The 25,106-nt window shown below is 48.4% G+C and overlaps 2 protein-coding genes across 5 annotated transcripts in view; one reads left to right on the top strand and one right to left on the bottom strand.

The window, feature by feature from the left end:
* LOC143989580 (oocyte zinc finger protein XlCOF8.4-like) overlaps positions 1 to 18,743 on the top strand; it is a 46,210-nt gene extending 27,467 nt beyond the window's left edge. For 2 of the 4 annotated variants that reach the window (XM_077489776.1, XM_077489775.1), the window contains 2 exons: positions 8,562 to 8,703; positions 17,507 to 18,743. In XM_077489776.1, the coding sequence (XP_077345902.1) occupies positions 8,562 to 8,703; positions 17,507 to 18,351 (987 nt within the window). In that variant the 3' untranslated portion in view covers positions 18,352 to 18,743. Of the gene's footprint in view, positions 1 to 792; positions 887 to 5,303; positions 5,433 to 5,853; positions 5,989 to 6,076; positions 6,201 to 6,316; positions 6,415 to 8,561; positions 8,704 to 17,506 lie in introns of those variants that run through there. The other 2 variants (XM_077489779.1, XM_077489778.1) reach the window with 2 other exon arrangements.
* Positions 1 to 25,106, bottom strand: part of LOC143989546 (uncharacterized) — a 600,653-nt gene that overhangs the window by 434,284 nt on the left and 141,263 nt on the right. The gene's annotated exons all lie outside the window — the stretch shown is intronic.

The raw sequence follows: 25,106 nt of genomic DNA, 5'->3' as shown, positions 1-25,106 counted from the left end.
GGTGTCAGGGAGCCACAGCCAAATGTGGAAGAGTTGGGATATATGTTGGATCTCACCAGTCAGGAGCCTTTCCTGTCATCCTACATGATCCCTTCTGAGGATTGTTCTATCCTTCACAACAAATGTATGAAATCACAGATGTATAGCTCCCAACTGTTCCTGATTTTGAGAGACTGTCCCTGATTTGGAACAATGTCCCTCTGTCCCTCTTTCCTCCTCATTTGTCCCTCATTTTGGTCTGATCTATATAGTTGTATATAAAATGCACTTTTTATCTTTCAAAAATTGATTCATCCAATTTCTAAAATAGCTGTAAAAAATAGCTATTTTCTAGAAGATCTGGAATCACAATGCCTTTATGGATGAAGTGGGTGACTCAGTCTATAGATTTTTTATTGTTTTACAGCCATTTTTTACATTAATTATTTTATTTATATACCAGGAAGTGTTCTTAGTTGGAGAGATCTCAACCACCATTCCTATGTAAACATTACATCCTTGCAATTTATGTTTAACATATTCATTATGAGTGGACTGATATATATATATATATATATATATATATATATATATATATATATATATATATATATATATATATATATATATTATGCTTTTTGATATATTTTTCCATTTTCTTCATCAAAAAGTTCAATTTAGTTGTTGAGTTATGTTTTTAACTTTGCCCTGTTATACATGGTTATAATGAGTCATTACCTGTGGCTGCAGTTCCTCTGAACTCCACAAGATGGTGATCTTACTTTTACCCAGACAGAATTTCTATGGATACAGACAGGAAGTGATGTCAGGTAAACACAGGAAGTTCCGGGTGAGAGGTGAGTCCGGAAGTAGAGAGAAGACGTTGCTGGAAGTGGCAGAAGTTGAGGTAATAAGATCTTATCTTCTAGTTACACCCAGTAACCCCCAATCATGTCCGTCCTCTTCCTCCATAGTCACTGTGACGTCTTTTATATCCAGCAGATGATGATACACACATATATAGTGTGGAGACCTAGATTAACCCCTTCAGGGACAGAACATTTCCCCACTTACAGGGCCGGAAAATTCTCTTCATTTCAGAGATAAATTCTAGTAATATGTTCCTCTAAACAAACATCACTGACAATAAATAGACAAGACAATGACCATCCTGACCATACATGGCCTACAAAGGACAATTATTACACTACACAGGCTGTTGGTCTCTGGTGGTCCTCTCACCCACCTGCACATACTTTTCTGACCTCCATAAAGGAGAAGTCCAGCCTGAGATGGCTTGGTTGGGCTTCTCCTATGGGTTACAGGAGTGCAGTTCGTTTTGCACTCTTGTGACCTGTTTTCAGCAGAGAGCGGGCTGAAGTCGGCTCTCTGGTGACATCACTGGAATCAGTCCAGGCACCGCATCATCACGACAATGAAGTCTGGATCTTCCAGGTGCCTGGACTGATGGCCATCTCAGCCTCTCAGCGAGCCACTGAGAGACTGAGACGGGCTCTCCCCGCCCCTCCACAGCTCCAGTGAGCGCGGGGGGCGGAGCTGTGAGAACCGAGCCATCGCAGATGTTAGATCGCTCGGTTCTCAGTGAAGAGGTGCCGGGGGACCGATGCTGCATCCACCTAGGTAAGTATGAATCTGAAAGAAAAATAAATCATACTTCTCTTTTAAAGACCTTCTGCCAGCAAGTGAAGGAAGCCTTCACCCCCCCATTTCACCGTTCTAGAAATATGTTACAGGATACAAAATAGACCAAGAGAACAATCCCCTCCCCCCTGCTGTCCTCCTACCAGCACTGAAATAAAACCACACACACCAGTAATGTGCACTACAAGGTCCAGCCCAACAGACAACAGTCTATGGTAACAGCATGATGAGGACAAATGTTCATTCCAACATACAAGGGTCCTGCAGCTTGTCAGATAAAGATCCGGGAAGATCCAAGGAGCTCAAACAACAAAGAAATGAAAGCGCGAGATCCTCATTATAATGATGAAGTCATTTATTCCATAAAAACAAATAGTACACTTAAGGCCCGTACACACGGTCGGACTTTTTGACAACAAACATGCAAATTAGCTGTTTTGGAGCAACATCCGACTGTGTGTACGCTCCATCGGACAAACTTTTTCTGTTTTCATCGGACTTTTGTTGGCTCTGCGAACGGACAAACTTTCTGGAAACAAAAGTCCGATGGAGCAAAGTCCGACAGTGTGTATGCAAACGCATCGGACTTTTGTACAAGGTACAAACACGCATGCTCAGAACCAATGCAAACGATCGGACTACAATACAGAAGTTGACCAAAGGTGGCGCTGGAGTCATTGAACGTCCTCTTTTGAAGTGGCGTCAGTACGTTGTGATGTTTGTTGTCAAAAAGTCTGACCGTGTGTATGCAATACAAACTTGTGGACCCCGCCCTTTGTACAAAAGTCCACGGGAAAGTTTGTACAAAGTCTGATCGTGTGTATGGGGCTTTACATGTTAAAATCTTCATAATCAACATAGATGGCAGATGGGTTGCTATTGGAGAGAACAAAACCGACTCCTCCCCCACAGTTCTGTACTCCACCAGCAGCATCCTCCTGCTATCCAATCCGATCCCTTCTCTTACTGCAGAGAGTGACAGTGACATCACTCCGATCAGTCAGCAGGCTGCCAGAAATTGGAGCCTTGCAGCCAAAGTTCTGTCAATTATCCTGATTAGCCGACAACTCCGGCCAAAAGGCAGCAAGTTCCCCTTCCTGGACATCATGATGACCCGACATTGTCCTCACAGCACTGCCTCAGAGCAAACAAGTCAAAGGAAGGATCGTATAGGGGTGCACCGAATGGGTTTTTTGGTGCCGAAACCGATACTGAAAATGAAAAATACACTAGGCTGAAAACCGAAATGGATACCGAAACAGCACCGATACCGAAATATATTTAAAAAAAAATATTTTTATACAGGAGATGGTCAGAGACTGGAGACATGGTACAGGAGATGGTCAGAGACTGGGGACATGGTACAGGAGATGGTCAGAGACTGGGGACATGGTACAGGAGATGGTCAGAGACTGGGGACTTTGTACAAAAGATGGTCAGAGACTGGGGACATGGTACAAGAGATGGTCAGAGACTGGGGACATGGTACAGGAGGTTGTCAGAGACTGAGGGCATGGTACAGGAGGTGGTCAGAGGCTGGGGACATGGTACAGGAGGTTGTCAGAGACTGAGGGCATGGTACAGGAGGTGGCCAGAGACTGGGGACTTTGTACAAAAGATGGTCAGAGACTGGGGACATGGTACAAGAGATGGTCAGAGACTGGGGACATGGTACAGGAGGTGGCCAGAGACTGGGGACATGGTACAGGAGATGGTCAGAGACGGGGACATGGTACAGGAGATGATCAGAGACAGGGGACATGGTACAGGAGATGGTCAGAGACTGGGGACTTTGTACAAAAGATGGTCAGAGACTGGGGACATGGTACAAGAGATGGTCAGAGACTGGGGACATGGTACAGGAGGTGGCCAGAGACTGGGGACATGGTACAGGAGATGGTCAGAGACGGGGACATGGTACAGGAGATGATCAGAGACAGGGGACATGGTACAGGAGATGGTCAGAGACAGGGGACATGGTACAGAAGGTAGTCAGAGACTGGGGACATGGTACAGGAGATGGTCAGACAGGGGACATGGTACAGGAGATGATCAGAGACAGGGGACATGGTACAGGAGATGGTCAGACAGGGGACATGGTACAGGAGATGGTCAGAGACAGGGAACATGGTACAGGAGGTGGTCAGACAGGGGACATGGTACAGGAGATGGTCAGAGACAGGGGACATGGTACAGGAGATGGTCAGAGACAGGGGACACGGTACAGGAGATGGTCAGAGACAGGGGACACGGTACAGGAGATGGTCAGAGACAGGGGACACGGTACAGGAGGTGGTCAGAGACAGGGGACACGGTACAGTAGGTGGTCAGAGACAGGGGACACGGTACAGGAGGTGGTCAGAGACAGGGGACACGGTACAGTAGGTGGTCAGAGACAGGGGACACGGTACAGGAGGTGGTCAGAGACAGGGGACACGGTACAGGAGGTGGTCAGAGACTGGGGACACCGTACAGGAGGTGGTCAGAGACAGGGGACACGGTACAGGAAGTGGTCAGAGACAGGGGACACGGTACAGGAGGTGGTCAGAGACTGGGGATACGGTACAGGAGGTGGTCAGAGACTGGGGACATGGTACAGGAGATGGTCAGAGACAGGGGACACGGTACAGGAGGTGGTCAGAGACTGGGGATACGGTACAGGAGGTGGTCAGAGACTGGGGACATGGTACAGGAGGTGGTCAGAGACTGGGGACATGGTACAGGAGGTGGTCAGAGACTGGGGACACGGTACAGGAGGTGGTCAGAGACAGGGGACACGGTACAGGAGGTGGTCAGAGACTGGGGACATGGTACAGGAGATGGTCAGAGACTGGGGACATGGTACAGGAGGTGTCCCCCATTGCAGCCAGCGTGCCCCATTGCAGCCAGTGTGCATGTGCCCCATTTTGCAGCCAGTGTGCATGTGTCCCATTTTGCAGCCAGAGTGCCCCCATTTTGCAGCCAGCCTGGGCAAGGAAGAGAGGAGAGCCGCCTCCACCGCCTGTTTGATCACAGCTTTCATTTCAATAGCTGTGTATTTCCGGCCGCGCCATCACACACAGCCTCTTCCCCTTGTCCGGGCACTTTGATAGACAGATCATCCGTCCAATCCTGCGGGTGATCTGTCTATCAAAGTGCCCAGACAAGGGGGAGGGGCTGTGTGTGACGGCGCGGCCGGGAACACACAGCTATTGAAATGAAAGCTGTGATGTTCCCGGTGCTGTGATCAAGCAGGTGGCGGAGGCGGCTCTCCTGCGCTATACACCCCCCATGATGGGCGGCACCAGGGGTGGCGGGCGGAGCCCCGCCCCCACCCAGGCCACACCCCATTTCCGGCTCCATTATCAGCTGTTTTTCTCTTTCGGCAAACTGCCGAAAAGGGCATTTTCGGCTGATATGTTTCGGTGGCCGAAATTTCGGTGCATCCCTAGTATTTATCATTCCGTGTCTGCAGATCTTTTCTACAGATCAACAGAGAAAAGGGAATATCTGATCCAGCAGCCAAGAGGGTCCCGCACCTCAAAAATGTAGCAAACAGTCCAAACTAAATGGGGGGAGTAGTTGTTAAATGTACAGCAAACCTCATATTACCCCCTCACACCCACATCCTATTATTGTGTGACCAACACCATCCAAATAATTCTTACTTTCATTTCCCAAAGTTATCCGTCTACAAGGAGACCTGTATAGATCAAATGACGGCACCAATGAGGATGGAGGAGGACCGGAGTCACATGACTGAGAAGATACTAAACCTCACCCTGGAGATCATCTACCTGCTGACCGGAGAGGTGAGGAGGATTCTGGGAGGTCACATGACATCACTCTTATCTCTATTATTAAAACACAGACCTGACCGGAGAGGTGAGGATGATTCTGGGAGGTCACATGACATCACTCTTATCTCTATTAATAAAACACACAGACCTGACCGGAGAGGTGAGGAGGATTCTGGGAGGTCACATGACATCACTCTTATCTCTATTAATAAAACACAGACCTGACCGGAGAGGTGAGGAGGATTCTGGGAGGTCGCATGACATCACTCTTATCTCTATTAATAAAACACAGACCTGACCGGAGAGGTGAGGAGGATTCTGGGAGGTCACATGACATCACTCTTATCTCTATTAATAAAACACAGACCTGACCGGAGAGGTGAGGAGGATTCTGGGATTTTAACATGATATTTCTATTGGTTCCTCAATACAGAGATTTCCTCTTGTGAAGTCCGGTGATCATATGACCATCACAGTGCCTCCATGTGACTCCCTAAAACCTGAGAGACACAACATGGAGAAGATTCTAGAAGTCACCAAGAAGATGATGGAGCTGCTGACAGGAGAGGTGAGGAGGATTCTGGGAATTCTGGGACATTATCCAGTAACAGACAAGGGATGTGTCTGGATGGTGACGGTATCATTGTGTGTGTCAGGTTCCTATAAGGTGTCAGGATGTCACTGTCTATTTCTCCATGGAGGAGTGGGAGTATTTAGAAGGACACAAGGATCTCTACAAGGACGTCATGATGGACAATCAGCCGCCCCTCACATCACCGGGTAAGAGGAGACTTTATTGTAAAGGAGAGAGCAGTACGGAGGCTCCACCTAGATCCCCCATCATCTGATAAACACATAGAAACAATGTATTCAGTCAGTGTGTGTGTTTCCTACAGATGGATCCAGTAATGGGAACCCACCAGAGAGATGTCCCCGTCCTCTGTATTCCCGGGATTCCACACAGGAAGATCACACCATCCCCCACTGTTACAAGGTTGGTGGGATGGAAGTTATAAAACACAGACTTATGGAGACAATGTGTGTATTTTCTATGTGATGTCACAATAATAAATCTTCTATCTTAGGCGGCGTACACACGGGCGGACTGTCTGCCGAAACTAAGTTCGTCAAACAGTCCGCTCAAACTTTTGAATGAAGGAACTTGCCCACACACGGCACATTTTTTGAGCGGACTTAGTTCATCGTACTAAGTCCGCGTAACTTTTGAAATGAACAGACTCGCCCACACACGAGGCAACAGTCCGCTCATTTCGAGCGCGTGTGAAGGTAGGCGGGGCCCGCGACTGAGACGTCGTGGGCTCCGCCGCCTGGAATGGACTTAAAGGGGAACCCCAACGCCGAAAAAAATCGGCGTGGGGGTCCCCCCAAAGTCCACAACAGACCCTTGTCCGAGCACGCTACCCGGCCGGCCAGGAAAAGGGGGCGAGCGAGCGCGCCCCCCCTCCTGAGCCGTACCAGGCCGCATGCCCTCAACATGGGGGGTGCCTTGGGGAAGGGGGGGCCGCGCGGCCCCCACACCCCAAAGCACCTTGTCCCCATGTTGATGAGGACAAGGGCCTCTTCCCGACAACCCTGGCCGTTGGTTGTCGGGGTCTGCGGGCGGGGGGCTTATCGGAATCCGGGAGCCCCCTTTAATAAGGGGGCCCCCGGATACCGGCCCCCCACCCTATGTGAATGAGTATGGGGTACAATGTACCCCTACCCATTCACCTGTAAAATAAAAGTACCCAAAAAAAAACACAACACACGAGATAAAATATTTTATTGCACAGCTCCGGGGGTCTTCCGTCTTCGGGGGTCTTGTCCCCCTCTTCGGTTCTTCTGCCGGGCCACCGCGCCTTCTTATAGCTCTTTTACAGGCGGTGGCCCGGTCTTCTGTCGCCGCCTTCCGTTCTTCTGTCGCCGCCTTCCGTTCTTCTGCCGGGCCACCGCGCCTTCTTATAGCTCTTTTTGAGGCGGTGGCCCGGTCTTCTGTCGCCGCCGCCTTCCGGTCGCCTTCCGTTCTTCTTCTTGTTCTTCTTCTTCTTCTCCAGGAAATGTTGACACGTCGCTCTCTCCGGCCGGAATGCCAGAGCCGCGCTGAGCGGCCACTTATATAGTGACAGTGGGGCGGTGTCACATGGTATATGTCACATGGGTTGGTCACATGGGGGCTATGACATCGTTAAGGGGCTTGGTCACCATGTGACCAACCCATGTGACATGTGACCGGAAGGCGACAGCGGCGACAGAAGACCGGGCCACCGCCTGTAAAAGAGCTATAAGAAGGCGCGGTGGCCCGGCAGAAGAACCGAAGAGGGGGACAAGACCCCCGAAGACGGAAGACCCCCGGAGCTGTGCAATAAAATATTTTATCTCGTGTGTTGTGTTTTTTTTTTGGGTACTTTTATTTTACAGGTGAATGGGTAGGGGTACATTGTACCCCATACTCATTCACATAGGGTGGGGGGCCGGTATCCGGGGGCCCCCTTATTAAAGGGGGCTCCCGGATTCCGATAAGCCCCCCGCCCACAGACCCCGACAACCAATGGCCAGGGTTGTCGGGAAGAGGCCCTTGTCCTCATCAACATGGGGACAAGGTGCTTTGGGGTGGGGGGGCCGCGCGGCCCCCCCTTCCCCAAGGCACCCCCCATGTTGAGGGCACGCGGCCTGGTACGGCTCAGGAGGGGGGCGCGCTCGCTCGCCCCCCTTTCCTGGCCGGCCGGGTAGCGTGCTCGGACAAGGGTCTGTTGTGGACTTTGGGGGAACCCCCACGCCGATTTTTTTCGGCGTTGGGGTTCCCCTTTAAGTCCATACCAGGCGGCGGGGCCCGCGACGTCTCCTTCGCGGGCCCCGCCTACCTGGAGACGCGCTCGAAATGAGCAGACTTTCCTCCGAGCGGGAACAGTTTGCTCATTTCGAAAGTGGCCTACACACGGGCGGACTGTCCGCTCAAACCAAGTTTCAGCGAACAGTTTTTCGGAATTTCCGAAAAACTTTGTTCGTCAAACTGTCCGCTGAAAGCCCACACACGAGCGGACTGTCCGCTGAAACACTGTTCAGCGGACAAAGTTGAGCGAACAGTCCCGGCGTGTGTACGCGGCCTTACAGATGATGTTCTCTCTCATTTTCTTGGTTTAGAGTGGAGATCCAATCGATATAGAATTTGAGGTGAAATCAGAAGAAGAAGAGAGGTATGTGAGGGATGATCAGCAGTCTATGGAGGAGGATGGAATAACGGGGACATTTATAGAGGAGGACACTCCTACAGAGATCAGCACAGGTGGGTCATTAACACTAAATACATTCCTCCACCCATACTGCTCACTGATTGGTCCAGAGTAGGGCGGGGACTGGGTGATAATATTCCTTCTCTGTGCTGCAGACACAATTTATAGATCTAAACTGCATTAATGTTAATTCTGGGGTTCAGCTGGCAGTAGTGATGGACGAACTTCCGACGGGATGTTTAGTCGAACCGCGAACGTGTACCGCAAGGTTTGCGGTGGACCCCATTGACTTTAATGGCAGGCGAACCTTAAAAACCTCCAGGTTATATTTTCAACCACAAAATACTTACTAGCTGTGCACACATAGTCCCACCACATGGACACTGACATAACAAAAGTATTAAGTGAATCTGGGATCGACAAGCATTCTTTTTTTATCTGTGAAATTTTGACAATTCAGGAGCGCATGAATGCCATGGAGGAGAAGCAAGGTCAGGGCAGGCTATGAAGGGGGTGCAGGAGATGATCAGTGCCACAGTCAGGGCAGCGCAGTCCTGTGCCAGTGTCCCAGTGTGCCAACCTGTGCTTGAGCCCCTCCCTCTGCCCAGCCCTTACCCCCACCTATGCAGGGCTCCACTGCGGTGGTCCGGAGGTGCCAGTCCAGTGCTGATCCTCAGTCATGGTGCTGGCACTGCCTGCTGATTGGCTTCTCCGCTGCTATCTCCCTCACTGTCTGAAACCAGCACCGCGATAGAGACTGAGCACTGACACCAGCACCGTGACAGAGAGCACTGACACCAGCACCAAGATAGAGAGCAATGACAGCAGCACTGATACCAGCAACTTGCTGCGGAACCCAAAAATATGACACCGCTCAACCTCTTCAAACAGGAGGGTATGGGCATATACAGTGGTGTGAAAAAGTGTTTGCCCCCTTCCTCATTTCCTGTTCCTTTGCATGTTTGTCACACTTAAGTGTTTCGGAACATCAAACCAATTTAAACAATAGTCAAGGACAACACAAGTAAACACAAAATGCAATTTGTAAATGAAGGTGTTTATTATTAAAGGTGAAAAAAAATCCAAACCATCATGGCCCTGTGTGAAAAAGTGATTGCCCCCCTTGTTAAAACATACTATAACTGTGGTTGTCCACACCTGAGTTCAATTTCTCTAGCCACACCCAGGCCTGATTATTGCCACACCTGTTCACAATCAAGGCATCACTTAAATAGGAGCTGCTTGACACAGTAAGGTCCACCAGAAGATCCTTAAAAGCTACACATCATGCCGAGACCCAAAGAAATTCAGGAACAATTGAGAAAGAAAGTAATTGAGATCTATCAGTCTGGAAAGGGGTATAAAGCCATTTCCAAAGCTTTGGGAATCCAGCGAACCACAGTGAGAGCCATTATCCACAAATGGCGAAGGCATGGAACAGTGGGGAACCTTCCCAGGAGTGGCCGGTCGCCCAAAATTACCCCAAGAGCGCAGCGACGACTCATCCAAGAGGTCACAAAAGACCCCACAACAACGTCCAAGGAACTGCAGGCCTCACTTGCCTCAGTTAAGGTCAGCGTTCATGCCTCCACCATCAGGAAAAGACTTGGCAAAAATGGCCTGCATGGCAGAGTTCCAAGGAGAAAACCACTGCTGAGCAAAAAGAACATCAAAGCTCGTCTCAATTTCTCCACAACACATCTTGATGATCCCCAAGACTTTTGGGACAACATTCTGTGGACCGATGAGACAAAAGTGGAACTCTTTGGAAGGTGTGTGTCCAAGTATATCTGGCGTAGAAGGAACACTGCATTTCAAAAAAAAAAGAACATTATACCAACAGTAAAATATGGTGGTGGTAGTGTGATGGTCTGGGGCTGTTTTGCTGCTTCAGGACCTGGAAGACTTGCCGTGATAAAAGGAACTATGAATTCTGCTGTCTACCAAGAGATCCTGAAGGAGAATGTCCGACCATCTGTTCGTGTACTCAAGCTGAAACCAACTTGGGTTCTGCAGCAGGACAATGATCCTAAACACACCAGCAAGTCCACCACCGAATGGCTGAAGAAAAACAAAATGAAGACTTTGGAGTGGCCTAGCCAAAGTCCTGACCTGAATCCTATTGAGATGTTGTGGTATGACCTTAAAAAGGCCGTTCATGCTCGAAAACCCTCTAATGTAACTGAATTAGGACAATTCTGCAAAGATGAGTGGGCCAAAATTCCTCCAGGACGCTGTAAAAGCCTCATTGCACGTTATCGCAAACGCTTGGTTGCAGTTGTTGCTGCTAAGGGTGGCCCAACCAGTTATTGGGTTTAGGGGGCAATCACTTTTTCACACAGGGCCATGATGGTTTGGATTTTTTTTCACCTTTAATAATAAACACCTTCATTTACAAATTGCATTTTGTGTTTACTTGTGTTGTCCTTGACTATTGTTTAAATTGGTTTGATGTTCCGAAACACTTAAGTGTGACAAACATGCAAAGGAACAGGAAATGAGGAAGGGGGCAAACACTTTTTCACACCACTGTAGTATGGTGTGTTTTTTTTGTACAGGGAAGTGAGCCAAAAGGTAGAAAAAAGGTCTGTGTGCTTGATTAAATAAATCGTTTATAGAGTTATGCATATACATGGTCTACTGGTCACATGTGTTGAATTCCGCCGAGATCCATGCCTCATTCATTTTTATAAATATCAGGTAGTCAATACTGTCGTGAGCTAGGCGAGTATGCTTATCGGTCACGATCCCCCCCTGCTGCGCTGAACGTCCTTTCGGACAGGACACTGGACGAGGGGCAAGCCAACATTTCCATTGCAAATTGGGCAAGCTCTGGCCAGAGGTCAAGCCTGCCCACCCAGTAGTCCAGGGGTTCATCACTTCTCAGAGTGTCCACATTGGCCATTAACCCGATGTAGCCAGACACCTGTCAGTCTAGGCGTTCGCTGATGCTTGATCCGGATGACACCTGTAGATGGGTCGGCTGAAAGAATGACCTCATATCCGAAGTCACCAACACATCTTCAAACCGCCCTCTTCTTGCAGGCGCTGTTGGATTGGTACCTGCAACTCTTTCTCTGGGAGTGGGAATTGCTTCTACGCCAGCGCACGCAAAAGCAGAATGCAGCATTTCTCGAAGCAAGGCCTGGAAGTGCTCCATTCTGACAGCCCTCTGTGATGGCGGTAACATTTCCGCCATTTTGTGTTTGTACCGGGGTCTAAGTACGTTGCCACCCAGTACTGGTCCTTGACCCTTATGCTTTTTGTACGGGGGTCCCTGTTAAAACACTGGAGCATGAAGGCCCTCATTTGCACTAAACTGGAAGCGGTGTGGTGGCCTGGCTCCTGCTCATCATCCAGGATAATGTCGTCCTCCTCATTCTCCTCTCCTCATCCACACACAACAGGGATCCCAGAAAGGTTTAAAGCATGCTCTTCTTGCTCCTCCTCATCCGCCCCGGCACCATCCTCCTCTGACTCCTGTTGTTGACTTGTCTCAGATAGAGTAGCCCCCCTGGGAATTCATCCAGCATTGCGACTTCCTCATTTTCCCGCTCCTGCTCCTCCACGGCTTGATCAATGACACGACGCAATGCAGGCTCCATAAAGAAGGCATAAGGTACCATGTCACTGATGGCGCCATGGCTGCGACTGACCAGTTTGGTGATCTCATCAAATGGCCGCAGAAGTCTGCATGCATTGCACATAAGCAGCCACTGGCGCGGTGAAAAAAAAAACAGCTCCCCAGAACCGTTTCTGCCGCAGAGTTCGTACAGGTAGACGTTAACTGCACATTTTTGCTGGAGCAGCCTATCAAGCATATAGAAGGTTGAGTTCCATCGCGTCGGGCAATCGCAAATAAGACGTCTGACCGGCAGATTGTGTCGCTCCTGAATGTCAGCAAGGCGAGCCATGGGCGTGTAAGATCTTCTGAAATAGGCATATATTTTCCTTGCCTGCTGCAAGACGTGTGCCATGCATGGCATGTGCGTAATTTTGCCCTGTTTCAATGCGCTAAGCAGATTGGCACCGTTGTCACACACCACTTTACCAACTGTCAAATTAAGCCATGTTAGCCACTGATCTGCCTGTGAACGCAAAGCTAAAAGGAGTGCAGGGCCAGTGTGGCTCTTGGCTTCCAGGCACAACAGACGCAGCACAGCATAGCAACGTCTCACCTGGCATGTGGAATAGGTTCTGGGGATCTTGGGCGGTGCAGTGGAAGAGACACTAGCAGCGGAAAAGGAGGAGTCAGCTGAGGAGGAGAGGGAGGAGGATGGAGGAGGAGAAGAAGAGGCAGGCCTGCATGCATTCCATGGCGGTAAAACCAAATCTACACGGGTGCCACAGGTTACATGTTTGACGGCCGTCAGAAGGTTTACCCAGTGGGCAGTAAAAGTGATATACCTTCCCTGCCCGTGTTTGCTAGACCACATGTCTGTGGTCAGATGTATCTTGGCACCGACACTGTGTGCCAGAGATACATTCACTTGCCGCTGAACAGGGCCATATAGCTCCGGGATGCCCTTCTGTGAGAAATACTTCCTTCCTGGGACCTTCCATTGTGGTTTTCCAATGGCCACACATTTTCGAAAGGCCTCCGAGTCCACCAGTTTATATGGCAGTAGTTGGCGGGCCATCAGTTCTGACAAGCCAGCCATCAACCCGTTGGGCAAGAGGGTTATCCGGCGTCATCATTTTTTTACGCTCAAACATTTGGCCCACGGAAGCCTGCCTTTTTCCAGAAAACCGTGAGCTTGGCGTGATGGAAGGTGGAGTGGAGGACAATTCTGAGGAGCGAGAAGAAGGAGAAGTAGAAGACGAGGCTGGACGGTGAGAGCCTGGAGTTTGGCTCTTTGTGTTCCATTGCTCCCACTGGGCTCGGTGATGGCTGCTCATGTGCCTTCTTAAGGCAGTCGTCCCTAGGTGAGTGTTGGGCTTACCACGACTAATGCGTTGACTGCAAAGATTGCAGATGGCAACACTATTGTCAGCAGCGGACACGTTAAAAAAAAAAAAGCCCACACTGCGGAGCCATGTGCCGGCGTCCTGGGAGCTGCCTGTCATTTTTTAAATGATCCTGTGACAAAAGTCTCTAGAGAAGTGCAGTATGTATGTGAAAGAAGGTATTTAACACCCCTCTTCAATCTGTCATTTTGGGGGGCCACCGGTGTATCACACCAGTTATAATTCTTTTTTTTTAATTGCGTTTGTCACTGTTTGTAGTATTGCTGCAGAACCGCTCAGCAGTCACAATGCTGCACAGTGGAAATGCACTATACTATGCTTTCTATATTTGCAAGTATTTTATATGTGTATTACACCCCTATATACTGCACACCAAATAGTACACCTATACCAGTCCTTACAAGGACCTTTGTGGACCTAATAGTAGCTAGTTAGTACCTAATGAATTGCAGACTGTCCCGGCTCCAAAAACCAAACTGTCCCTCCCTACACTGAGCAACGACAGCTGCAGAATCGGTCAGCAGCACAGCAGTCAGCAGTGCACCATAATATACTTTCTATATTTGAAAGAAAGTATATTATACGTGTACAACCCTATAAACCTATACCAGTCCTTAAAAGGACTTTTGTCGACCTAATAGTAATAGCTAATTAGCTAACTAGTGATTAGTCCCTGCTCCATACAGCGTCCTTTCCCTACACTGACAAAAGACAGAATGTAAATGGCTGCCGGATCGGGTCTATTTATAAGGTAGGGGGAATGTCCAATTGTCCATGTGCTGAAATGTCTCAAGTAGCTGTCCTGTACCCCATGATGGATGTGTCATGGGTCAAAGTTCTTCATAATGTAAATGCATATGTCCGCTGCGCGAACAGCGCCAGAAGTCTGCCGGTTTGGCGAATCGGGAACGTGCAAAATTCGCAGCGAACCGACCGCCGGGCAAACCGCAAGGCCATCTCTAGCTGGCAGCAAAAGGTTTATTTTCACCATAAATGTTGCTCTACCTAGACACCTTGGGCATGTGCTTTGGGTCTTCTGCCCCATGCCCAAGTCTAGCAAAATCTCTGACAGAACAATCCCCCTCAGACCCAAGTCACTGAGTGCAGTCTCAGGAGATGGGAGGCAGCGGTGTGGGACCTCTGCAACTTGTCTCATGTAATCATTTCATCTTCCACTGATTACTGAATACCAATATTATGAGTCCTGACCCTTACACTGTATACTTTTATATTGTACATTACATAATCCTGACCCTTACACTGTATAAATGAAACAAACAGGAGGACTGGGGGTTGGGACTTTAAATGAAGCAGGCAGGTGTAAAAAGTTTGAATTTGTTGGAAGTCAGTGATAAGTTACATGAGGGTAATCATGAGTACACCAAGAAAACCAATATATTTTGTTCAAAGGATAAACATACAGCAATGACAATTGTCCATTAATAATACAAATCACATATTACAAGTGATCATTGAATAAGTAAAACATATAGTCGGCATAAAAACACGGCATATAATAGCTCTATGCATTTCATGGATTCGTCCATTCTTCTGGAGCATGCACATGGAAAACTGAATGCTGTAGTATAATAGTACCAAGAATATCTGTAAGGTCTGACCCTGTCACAGAAGGAGATTAAGATAAAATAGAGTAATTAAAGGTAATCTTACATAGGATAAACCCCCCAAAACCACTCTCAAAAGTACTTACATTGTATGTGTCTATGCAGTAGTAAAGTACCAACATGGATCAGAAAACCCAGAGGGGTATCACTGGTGGGAGCTGAGGTGGTAACGACAGACCGGGACTGGGCAAAGATGGTTTCCAAGGAAGGAAATTCGGAAAGATAATGGTCAAAAATGTATATAATTTATATTTACATTGCGTACTCCTGACCCCTGCACTATATACTCTATGGTGTACATTACATACTCCTGACTTCTGCTCTCTCCCCTCTACCCACTGCTATATATACACATAATATGTATTCTCTTTTGTTACACCCATTTCCTACCAGCTGGACATTTTATATCTGATGAATTGATTGGAGGACAGACTTTTACATGTTGATAATAATGTGATAACATCCTCAAACGTTTGAACCTTAAACAGGAAGTAGGGATGCACCAATACCGCTATGAGCATCGGCGCCGATACTAGCCATTTTCGTGAGTATCGGTATGAGCAAAAATGCTCCGGTACTGGAAGTGACGTCACTTGGGAGCGGACCGCCTCCTCCTCCCCTCCAGACAGTGCCTTCCCCGCCTCCTCCTCCCCTCCGGACATTGCCTTCCCCGCCTCCTCCTCCCCTCCGGACAGTGCCTTCCCCGCCTCCTCCTCCCCTCCGGACAGTGCCTTCCCCGCCTCCTCCTCCCCTCCGGACATTGCCTTCCCCGCCTCCTCCTCCCCTCTGGACAGTGCCTTCCCCGCCTCCTCCTCCCCTCCAGACAGTGCCTTCCCCGCCTCCTCCTTCCCTCCAGACAGTGCCTTCCCCGCCTCCTCCTCCCCTCCACACAGTGCCTTCCCCGCTTCCTCCTCCCCTCCGGACAGTGCCTTCCCCGCCTCCTCCTCCCCTCCGGACATTTCCTTCCCCGCCTCCTCCTCCCCTCCGGACATTGCCTTCCCCGCCTCCTCCTCCCCTCCGGACAGTGCCTTCCCCGCCTCCTCCTCCCCTCCGGACAGTGCCTTCCCTGCCTCCTCCTCCCCTCCGGACAGTGCCTTCCCCGCCTCCTCCTCCCCTCCGGACAGTGCCTTCCCCGCCTCCTCCTCCCCTCCGGACAGTGCCTTCCCCGCCTCCTCCTCCCCTCCGGACAGTACCTTCCACGCCTCCTCCTCCCCTCCGGACAGTGCCTTCCCCGCCTCCTCCTCCCCTCCGGACAGTGCCTTCCCCGCCTCCTCCTCCCCTCCGGACATTGCCTTCCCCGCCTCCTCCTCCCCTCCGGACAGTGCCTTCCCCGCCTCCTCCTCCCCTCCGGACAGTGCCTTCCCCACCACCTCCTCCCATTGGCATCGCTAGGTGCAGGCCCGTCCATCCTAACAGCCCACAAGTGTTGTTATCTTGCTGCACAATGCCTGCAGTCTCTGGCTGTGTCCTGTACCATGCCTTTAGTCCCTGACTGTCTCCTGTGCCATGCCTTCAGTCCCTGACTGTCTGCTGTACAATGCCTTCAGTCCCTGACTGTCTCCTGTACCATGCCTTCAGTCCCTGACTGTCTCCTGTACCATGCCTTCAGTCCCTGACTGTCTCCTGTACCATACCTGCAGTCCCTGACTGTCTCCTGTACCATGCCTGCAGTCCCTGACTGTCTCCTGTACCATGCCTGCAGTCTATGACTGTCTCATGAACCATGCCTTTAGTCCCTGACTGTCTCCTGTAGCATGCCTATAGTCACTTCTGCCTGTTGTTTCCTCCTTCACTCTACCAGCTGTCACCTCTGCCCCCATGTCTCCCAATAACCCTCCTAACCCCATCCCCCCCCCAGGGATCACAGCCTTTTCCATCTAAACTCTCCCACCCCACAATCCCTATTTCACCCCGCCCTCAACTACCTTGCCCTCACTTACCCCTCCCCTCCAACCATCACCCGGCTCCCAAACAACAACCCCGCCATCTCCCAAACCACCTCTCTTCGTAGGTGATAGGTATCAGTAATTGGTATCGGCGAGTACATGATGTCAAGTATCGGTACTCGTACTCGGTATCAAACAAATGACATCTGTGCATCCCTAACAGAAAGTGATAATGAGGGAGGAGTCAATAACCCAATGATGGTGGAGGGGGGAATTGTAAGATCCTCAGAGACAAAGCTGCCTGATGTGGGCGGAGTCCTGGTTTAGGGGAACCAATCAGCTCATGTCTAGTAATAATCTTTGTGTTTCTATTTTAGTAGATGGACGGGAGATGAGGAAAACCTCAGAGGATTGTCTCACTTTGTCTCCAGACTGTAAAGTAGAAGATGAGGACATCACACAGTATAGTCCAGGAGAAAACCCGACTACCTCAAATGTCCATCCGGCACCACACAGTGTAGATGGACCATCGTATTCCTCTTATCCTGAGGAACCTCAGACTGTGAGGGACGGGGCCGTCCTTCCAACAGAGAAGAGCTTTTCCTGTACTGACTGTGGGAAGTGTTTTCATTATAAATACCATCTTAATAGACATAAAATATCTCACACAGGGGAGAAGCCGTATTCCTGTCCTGAGTGTGGGAAATGTTTTTCAGTGAAGTCACATCTTGACACACATCAGAGATCTCACACAGGGGAGAAGCCGTATTCCTGTCCTGAGTGTGGAAAATGTTTTTCACAGAAGTCCAGTCTTTACAGACATCAGAGATCTCACACGGGGAAGAAGCCGTATTCCTGTTCTGAGTGCGGGAAATGCTTTTCAAAGAATTCCTATCTTCACATACATCAGAGATCTCACACAGGGGAGAAGCCGTATTCCTGTCCTGAGTGCGGAAAATGTTTTTCACAGAAGTCTCATTTTAACACGCATCAGAGATCTCACACAGGGGAGAAGCCGTATTCCTGTCCTGAGTGCGGGAAATGTTTTTCACAGAAGTTCAATCTTTACAAACATCAGAGATCTCACACAGGGGAGAAGCCTTATTCCTGTCCTGAGTGTGGGAAATGTTTTTCACAGAAGTTCAGTCTTTCCACACATCAGAGATCTCACACAGGGAGAAGCCGTATTCCTGTCCTGAGTGAGGGAATTGTTCCTCACTGAAGTCCTGTCTTCCTGTACATCAGGGATCCCACACAACCCTCGAGGTGTATTAGTGCCTTTAGTGCGGGAAATGTCTTCTATATGAATGATGCTGGACATCACAGCTCTCATGTGGGGAAGAAGCACACCCTGATATACACCTCAGATATACTCCATGGCTGATCTTCATCATGGAAGAAACAGTTGATAAGGAGATCAGAGATCACCAAAGACATGGATGAAGTGTTGTACCGTGTTGGCCATTGATAGCAGGAGAAAAATAAAAATGGAGTCCTTACCTCTCATTGGCTGAGTACATTTTGTGGTGGAAGATTTTCACAAACACTTAGAGGCCTGTTTAAAAAGACAAAAAAAAAACAGTTGAATAAATTTGACAGACATTTGCCCAGCTATGATGAATATTGTCTGTACTTTATTTCATGTAGTGATTTCTTATGATCATCTAGTGGCATTGGCGTGGCACTGCTGTAGTAATACCACATTATGGACACTAGATGGAGCTACACTCTGGGCCTCTGTAGCACTACATAGTGAAAGTGGTGCTCAGGGAGGTCTAGGCCACTTCAACTGGTAAGTGTCAGGATTCTTACTCCATCCCCCCACCTCTGAATGCTGGGCTGCATGAGTTCCTGTGCAGTATGGCCAGAGGACGTCAGGAGTGCTGCGGTTCTTGTGTCCATGTTGGGCAGCACAGTCATGCATCCAGAGTATTCATGGAGAGTCTCCAAGTGTTGTAAGCTTCTGTCAGTTTTCTTCCCCACAGACAAAACACCCCAGATGTGCGTGGTTACAGCCTGGAAGACACCTACTGGTAACCCAATGACTGGTCACAAAAGGTACCTGGGGCAACAGGTACACACTCCTTCCTGATGGGGGCAGTGGTGGGCACTGACAGGCTAGGTGGGTGATCACCTGGGGTAACCAGTGCACAGTGCTCTCTCAGCTGACCAGGATCGCTGTATCAGCATCAGTCCCACTATACGGGTCAGCAAGCCTTATGTCTACTAGACGGCAGAGAGTTGAGATCAATGTCTTCTTTCTTTATCGTACATCACGGGACACAGAGCAGCTATAGTAATTACTATGTGGGTTATACGCCACCTATAGGTGAATGGACACTGGCAACCAATAGACAGGAAGTTCCCCCTATATAACCCCTCCTACACAGGAAGTACCTCAGTTTTTTCACCAATGTCTGTAAAGTGGTGCCACATGTGCTCTTGGAGGTTCTGGAATGGTTCTACTGAGAATCAAGGACTTCAATCAGATCCAATCGATAAAGCTGTCAGCCAAAATGGATGGTACCTGAGCCTCATTGGATAGGAGAGAAGATTCCTCAAGGTATGACTGTAATGCAGCCTTATGGCTTTAGACCCTGTATAATGGAACCCTGTGCAGTGTTGTTCTGACCAAGGTGCTTTCCTGCAGGGTGTTTTACAGGTCAAGGGGAGTGGACCCCAGATTAAGGGCTAGTTTACACTTGCTTCAAAACATGGCTTCGTACACACTTTGTTAAAGCTCTCTGAACACCAGTCAAAGCCCACGGAACTAAAAATGTGTAGATTACAGTCATGTTTACACCTGCTTTTGCTTGAGGCTTCGGTGGGGCTTTGATGACACTGTGGTGGAACTTCGATGAGGCTTTGGCGCTTCAAGCGAGCTTTGCCATAGACTTTTATGGAGGCTTTGAAGCATCACTGAAGCTACATGGGGTATCATTTTTGAAGCAAAGCCAAAGCAAAAGAGAGTGTAAACAGGACTGTAAGCTAACCATTTTATTTAGTGACCACATTCAGAGAGCTTTAACAAAGCCTGTCCGAAGCCTTGTTTTGAAGCAAGTGTAAACTACCGTTCATGTGTATTGAAGCCAAAGCAAGTATAAATGAGTCCTAAGGGGGACCCAGTTCCTGAAGGTCTTTTATGACAAAGCCCGCCGTGATAGGTGAAGGTTGGACTCCTGTTATGTTCAGGGACCTGCAGAAGGAATGGTAAGTCTGCATTTTGCAGTTTCTCTTTAAAAAAAAAAGAACTGTCTGTCTGTTCTCCCAGTGCCCACTGGGGGCAGTGTGCTTTTCATGCTCTGTGTACTTCTCAGGAGTATTTGGTTGCAGTGTCTCCTTTAGTCACTAGAGGGCACAGGTTTGATCAGTATGGCCTATTCCCAGTTCCACTCCAGTCCTTTACTGTGGAATGTCCTCAAGTCATGGGGCGGGAGGTCACAGTCATTAGATATTCTATTGTCTCTTCACCCCAGAAAACCTTGGTCTGGAATGGTTGTCATCTTTGCGACTGTTTTCTCCATTTTGTGATATGACTGGTGGGGTTGTTGCATATCAACGCTCTAATACTGGGGGGTGCTTAGTCTTTATTTCCTGCATTGGTTGACAAGGCGGAAGGTCCTTGAGAGGGTCTACTTAGATAACGCCATGGCTGGGTTTATGTAACTCAACTAATCCCCAGAAATCAGGGGGCCCCAGAGAAAGTGAATTTTACTCTGCCTTGGGTGGAACTTTGAGATGAACCCTTTTGGCTGCCAGGTCTGTATGGCGTAAAATTTATATGGCCTAATCCTGTCCCAAGGGCCATTCTGACCCCCCTGTTAATCATTGTTAATTATGTGTTCACCAGCCCCCTCCCTTTCCTTCAATGGACACAGTCAGTGATCTTTACCAATCGCTCCTGTGTCTATTGATAACTGAGAACAGTAAACCATGTTTACTATGTTTCAGTTTATGAATGAATAGAGGTCCCTATACAGACTCCTATTCATTCATGTATTGTGCAGGTTAGGCTGCAGAGAAAGGGACTGTCTTCAATCCATTTATCTGTCTGAAATAAGAGACATCAGGGGTCTGTTTAGACCTCTGATATCTCACCAAAGCCCCCCTCCCAAAAAAAAGTACAAAATATTAAAGATAAAGTTGTAAAAAATAAAATAAAAGTAATAAAAAAAATAATATTAAAAAAGTAAGGCCTCATTCACACAGGGCATGCTACAGTTTATGCCCCTGTGAGGCCCTGTTTACCCGCACAGGAATGCACAGGTATTCCATGCATTTGTAGCAACTGCACAAACAGCAGCTGTTCCTAATTTGACATCCATGTGGGTCCAGGTCCATGTCCCTGAGCTCACACCATCTGTGTTTGGGCCGTACCCCCACACCGATGTCAGATTAGGAGCCGAGGCTGTGCCACAGCATCCTAATTGATATGAATGGGACTGCCTGCATGGGGATGCACGGAACACCTGGGCATCTCCATACGGGTAAACATGGCCCTCCACAGGCGTACATCCCATGTGAACGAGGATTTAGTAGGAATTTATCAGAAATGTTATGTTATGTTATTGTCCACTAATAATGATTTTTAGTGGAAATAGCATTTTGCTAACCATTTGCGCAACTATTGTGGACCCTACAAAAAAACTAACATTTTATTTATTCTACTGGTCGTGTGCTTTCAGAAAATATATGGTTTGAGGGGTCTTTTACAAACTCTGAAATCTGTAATGGAAAAAATATAACATCAGATTTTAAGAGTAAATTGTTTTTATTTACCATTTTATGTACCTTCAGTTTTCACCATTTCATAAAAAGGCACAATTCAAAATTTACAAATATTTATTAACTCAATACAGTCTTAGCTTTTATATTTAGCAGGAATTTTGTAAGTTTTTCCATGTATGTATCCACTTTTTAGTTTTTTTTTTTTTAAAAACAGTGAATTCATTAACATCCGCAACTATTGTGGGGCATAAAGAAACCATTAGCACATTTTTTTTTAATTCTATAAGTCATGTGCTTTTAGAAAATGTATGGTTTGGGGGGTCTTTAACAAACTCTGAAAGCTGTAAGGGAAAAAAAGCAATGGAAAAACTGCAAACTGCAAATTTTCCACCTGAATTTAAAAGTGAATTGCAGCGCTTGGCAGCAAAGGGGTTAAAGCTCTAGTAATTGCTCATCCTCCAGGAACGGATGTTTGCCAGGTGAATTTTTATCTCAGCTGTCAGCAGTTGTCTCTGTAGAAGCAAGCTCTTCATCTGGAGGTGTTCTGGAGCACAGTCAATGGTGAGGCTCTCCCGATGTGGACTTCTGGAGTCCAGGTTCAATGGGGAACTAAGCAAGTGTGTCGTAAGACCAGCATCCTTCGTGCATCTGTGTTAGTTGCTCTGGTGACATTGTGGGATCGGTAATCCTTGCTTCTGCCTTCCCTCTGCTGCATTTTTCCTTCATTTGCTTCACTGCATTCAGGTGGAGGGGATTCCTGTGCTTCTGTATGTTCTGACTGGGACCAGGAGAACATGGTGTTCCAATGTTGTGACTTGTCAGAGGACAATCCTTGGATCTCTGGATAGTCAAGCACTGCAGTTGAAAGGCCAGATTATTCCAGCCTTATGTTGTCAGTTGGCATACCAGATTGGCTATTGCAGTCAAAAAGGTTTTAAGAGATAGGGGTGTCTAGGCCTTTTGTTTTTCCTGCTTTTTTGAAGGCTAGTATGGCTAAGTCAAGGAATTCTTTTCAGAAGTCTTGGCAATCGTATGTTGCTTGGTGTTGACCTAGCGGTTTCCTGCTTGTATCTTGGATTCCTCCACAGGGGGTATGATTTGTTTCTGGCCTTGTGTATGATAAAGGGCCATATTTTGGCTTTGACTGGCTTTTGGAGGCTGGTTGCTGTTCCTGTTCTTGGTGCATGCCTTTGTACTAGATCACATATGTTGTTTCTCCAGTCAGCCCGTCATTGGCTTCATGGGATCTTGATTTGATTCTTTCTGTTTTTACAGAATTCTCCATTTGAGCCTATTCAGGGGCTTCCTTTTTGTTCCCTTTGTTGTTTGACATGGAAGGTTGTGTGTTCTGGTTGCCATTACTTCAGCTCATAGGACTTCGGAACTTGCTGTCCTTTTCTGTAAGGAGTCTTTCTTGGTCTTTTCCTTCATGGTAAGATAGCTTTTTGACCTCTTTTTTATCTAAAGTGGTTTCTATCTTTTCATCTCAACCAGAACAGTGTATTAGGGATGAGCTTGGTGTTTGAGTTGAACGCATGTTCGACTCGAACACCAGCTGTTCGCCCGTTCGGCAAATACCGCGCCAAATTTGTGTGGCGCTCACGGCCCACAATGCACTGCTTCATCGCAGTGCATTGCTGGCTCATGACTGCTCAAGCATGCACTGTAACCCCACATGCTTGGCCAATCACAGCGCCGGCAGCGAGGAGAGCCATAATTGGCCACAAGCAGGATGCCTGTGGCCAATTATAGCTCGGGGGTTTAGTACACGCCCCACACTATATAAGGCCGCCAGCGCAGAGGCCTTGTGTAGTGTGTTCCGGCGTGCAGAGAGAGAAGGATAGGCAGGGACAGGGTGTTCTTTTCTCTGGCATCTGCAGGAGTTAAAGTGGGTGTTGTGTGCCTCCAGCACAGTATACACCTGTATCTACCCTTTTTTGCAGGTGTTCTCTGATACAGGCATCTGCAGGAGTTAAAGTGGGTGTTGGTTGCCCCAAGCACAGTGTACACCTGTATCTACCCTTTTTTGCTGGTGTTCTCTAGTACAGTCATCTGCAGGAGTTAAAGTGGGTGTTGTGTGCCTCCAGCACAGTATACACCTGTAGCTACCCTTTATTGCTAGTGTTCTCTAATACAGGCATCTGCAGGAGTTAAAGTGGGTGTTGTGTGCCTCCATCACAATATACACTACCCAATTGCTGGTTTTCCCATCTCCCTGCAGGCCATTACTATGTCTGGAAGGCCAACAATGAGAGGCAGACAGTCACGAGCCAATAAAAGAGGGCAAGCAGGCTCTGTGTCTAGAGTCAACAGTGCTGGTCGTGGACGTGGTGCATCGTCATCAGCATGTGGCCATGGGACACACTTGTCCTTATTTTCGGCAGCTGGACATGTTGAGCCACATCATGCCGAAGACTTAGTAGAGTGAATGACCAAGCCCTCCTCATCCTCTTTCACCCAGGCTCAGGGTACTAGCAAAGCAGCTGCCAACACGTCCTCTTCCCTCGTCTTAATGTCATCAGTCACTCCTTCCCTAGGCCCACCATGTCCTCCTGAGGAGTCCCCCGAACTGTTTGAGCACAGTGTTGTGTACATGCTCCAAGAGGATGCCCAGCGTTTTGACGGCTCTGATGATGATACCCAGCTAGAGGAAGGCAGTAGCGTGAGCGCAGAGAGAGGGGATGCTCAAGAAGGACAGCAATCTAGCAGTCATGTTCCACCAGCTGCAGCATACTGCCAGGATTGCTTCAGTGATGAAGAGGGACAGGATGATGAGGTCACTAACTCCACGTGGGTGCCTGAGAGGAGGGGGAGGCACATCTCCAATGAGGCAGGATGCCCTCCGGGGGCCAGCTTAGGGGCAGCACACCGACTGAATCACACCACAGAGCTCTGCCTGTGCAGGGTGCTGCCTCTACACGTTATTCCAAAAGTTCTTTGGTGTGGGCCTTTTTTGAGACAAGTGCATCATATCGCACCGCTGCTATTTGCAACATATGTCTCAATCGTATTTCGCATGGTCAAAACATCAGCTGCTTGGGCACCACATGCTTGACCAGACATTTGTTGACCTGCCATGCAGCTCGTTGGCAAGCGTACCTTAAAGACCCACACCAAAGAACAAAGTGGACCTTTCCTTGCTCCTCATCAGCTGGGATCTTCAACCCCACTAGACCTTCAGTCCTCTCTGAAACCTGCACTGAGAGGAATGAAGGTGTAGAATTAGGTGTGTCACAGCCAAGTGCTTCC

This window comes from Lithobates pipiens, unplaced genomic scaffold (assembly GCF_037356315.1).
Source record: "Lithobates pipiens isolate NorthernLeopardFrog02 unplaced genomic scaffold, aLitPip1_a1.2 Scaffold_18, whole genome shotgun sequence".
Classification (NCBI taxonomy): Eukaryota; Metazoa; Chordata; class Amphibia; order Anura; family Ranidae; genus Lithobates; species Lithobates pipiens.
The sequence above is the reverse complement of the archived record's forward strand: the minus strand, read 5'-3'. Positions and strand labels throughout refer to the sequence as shown.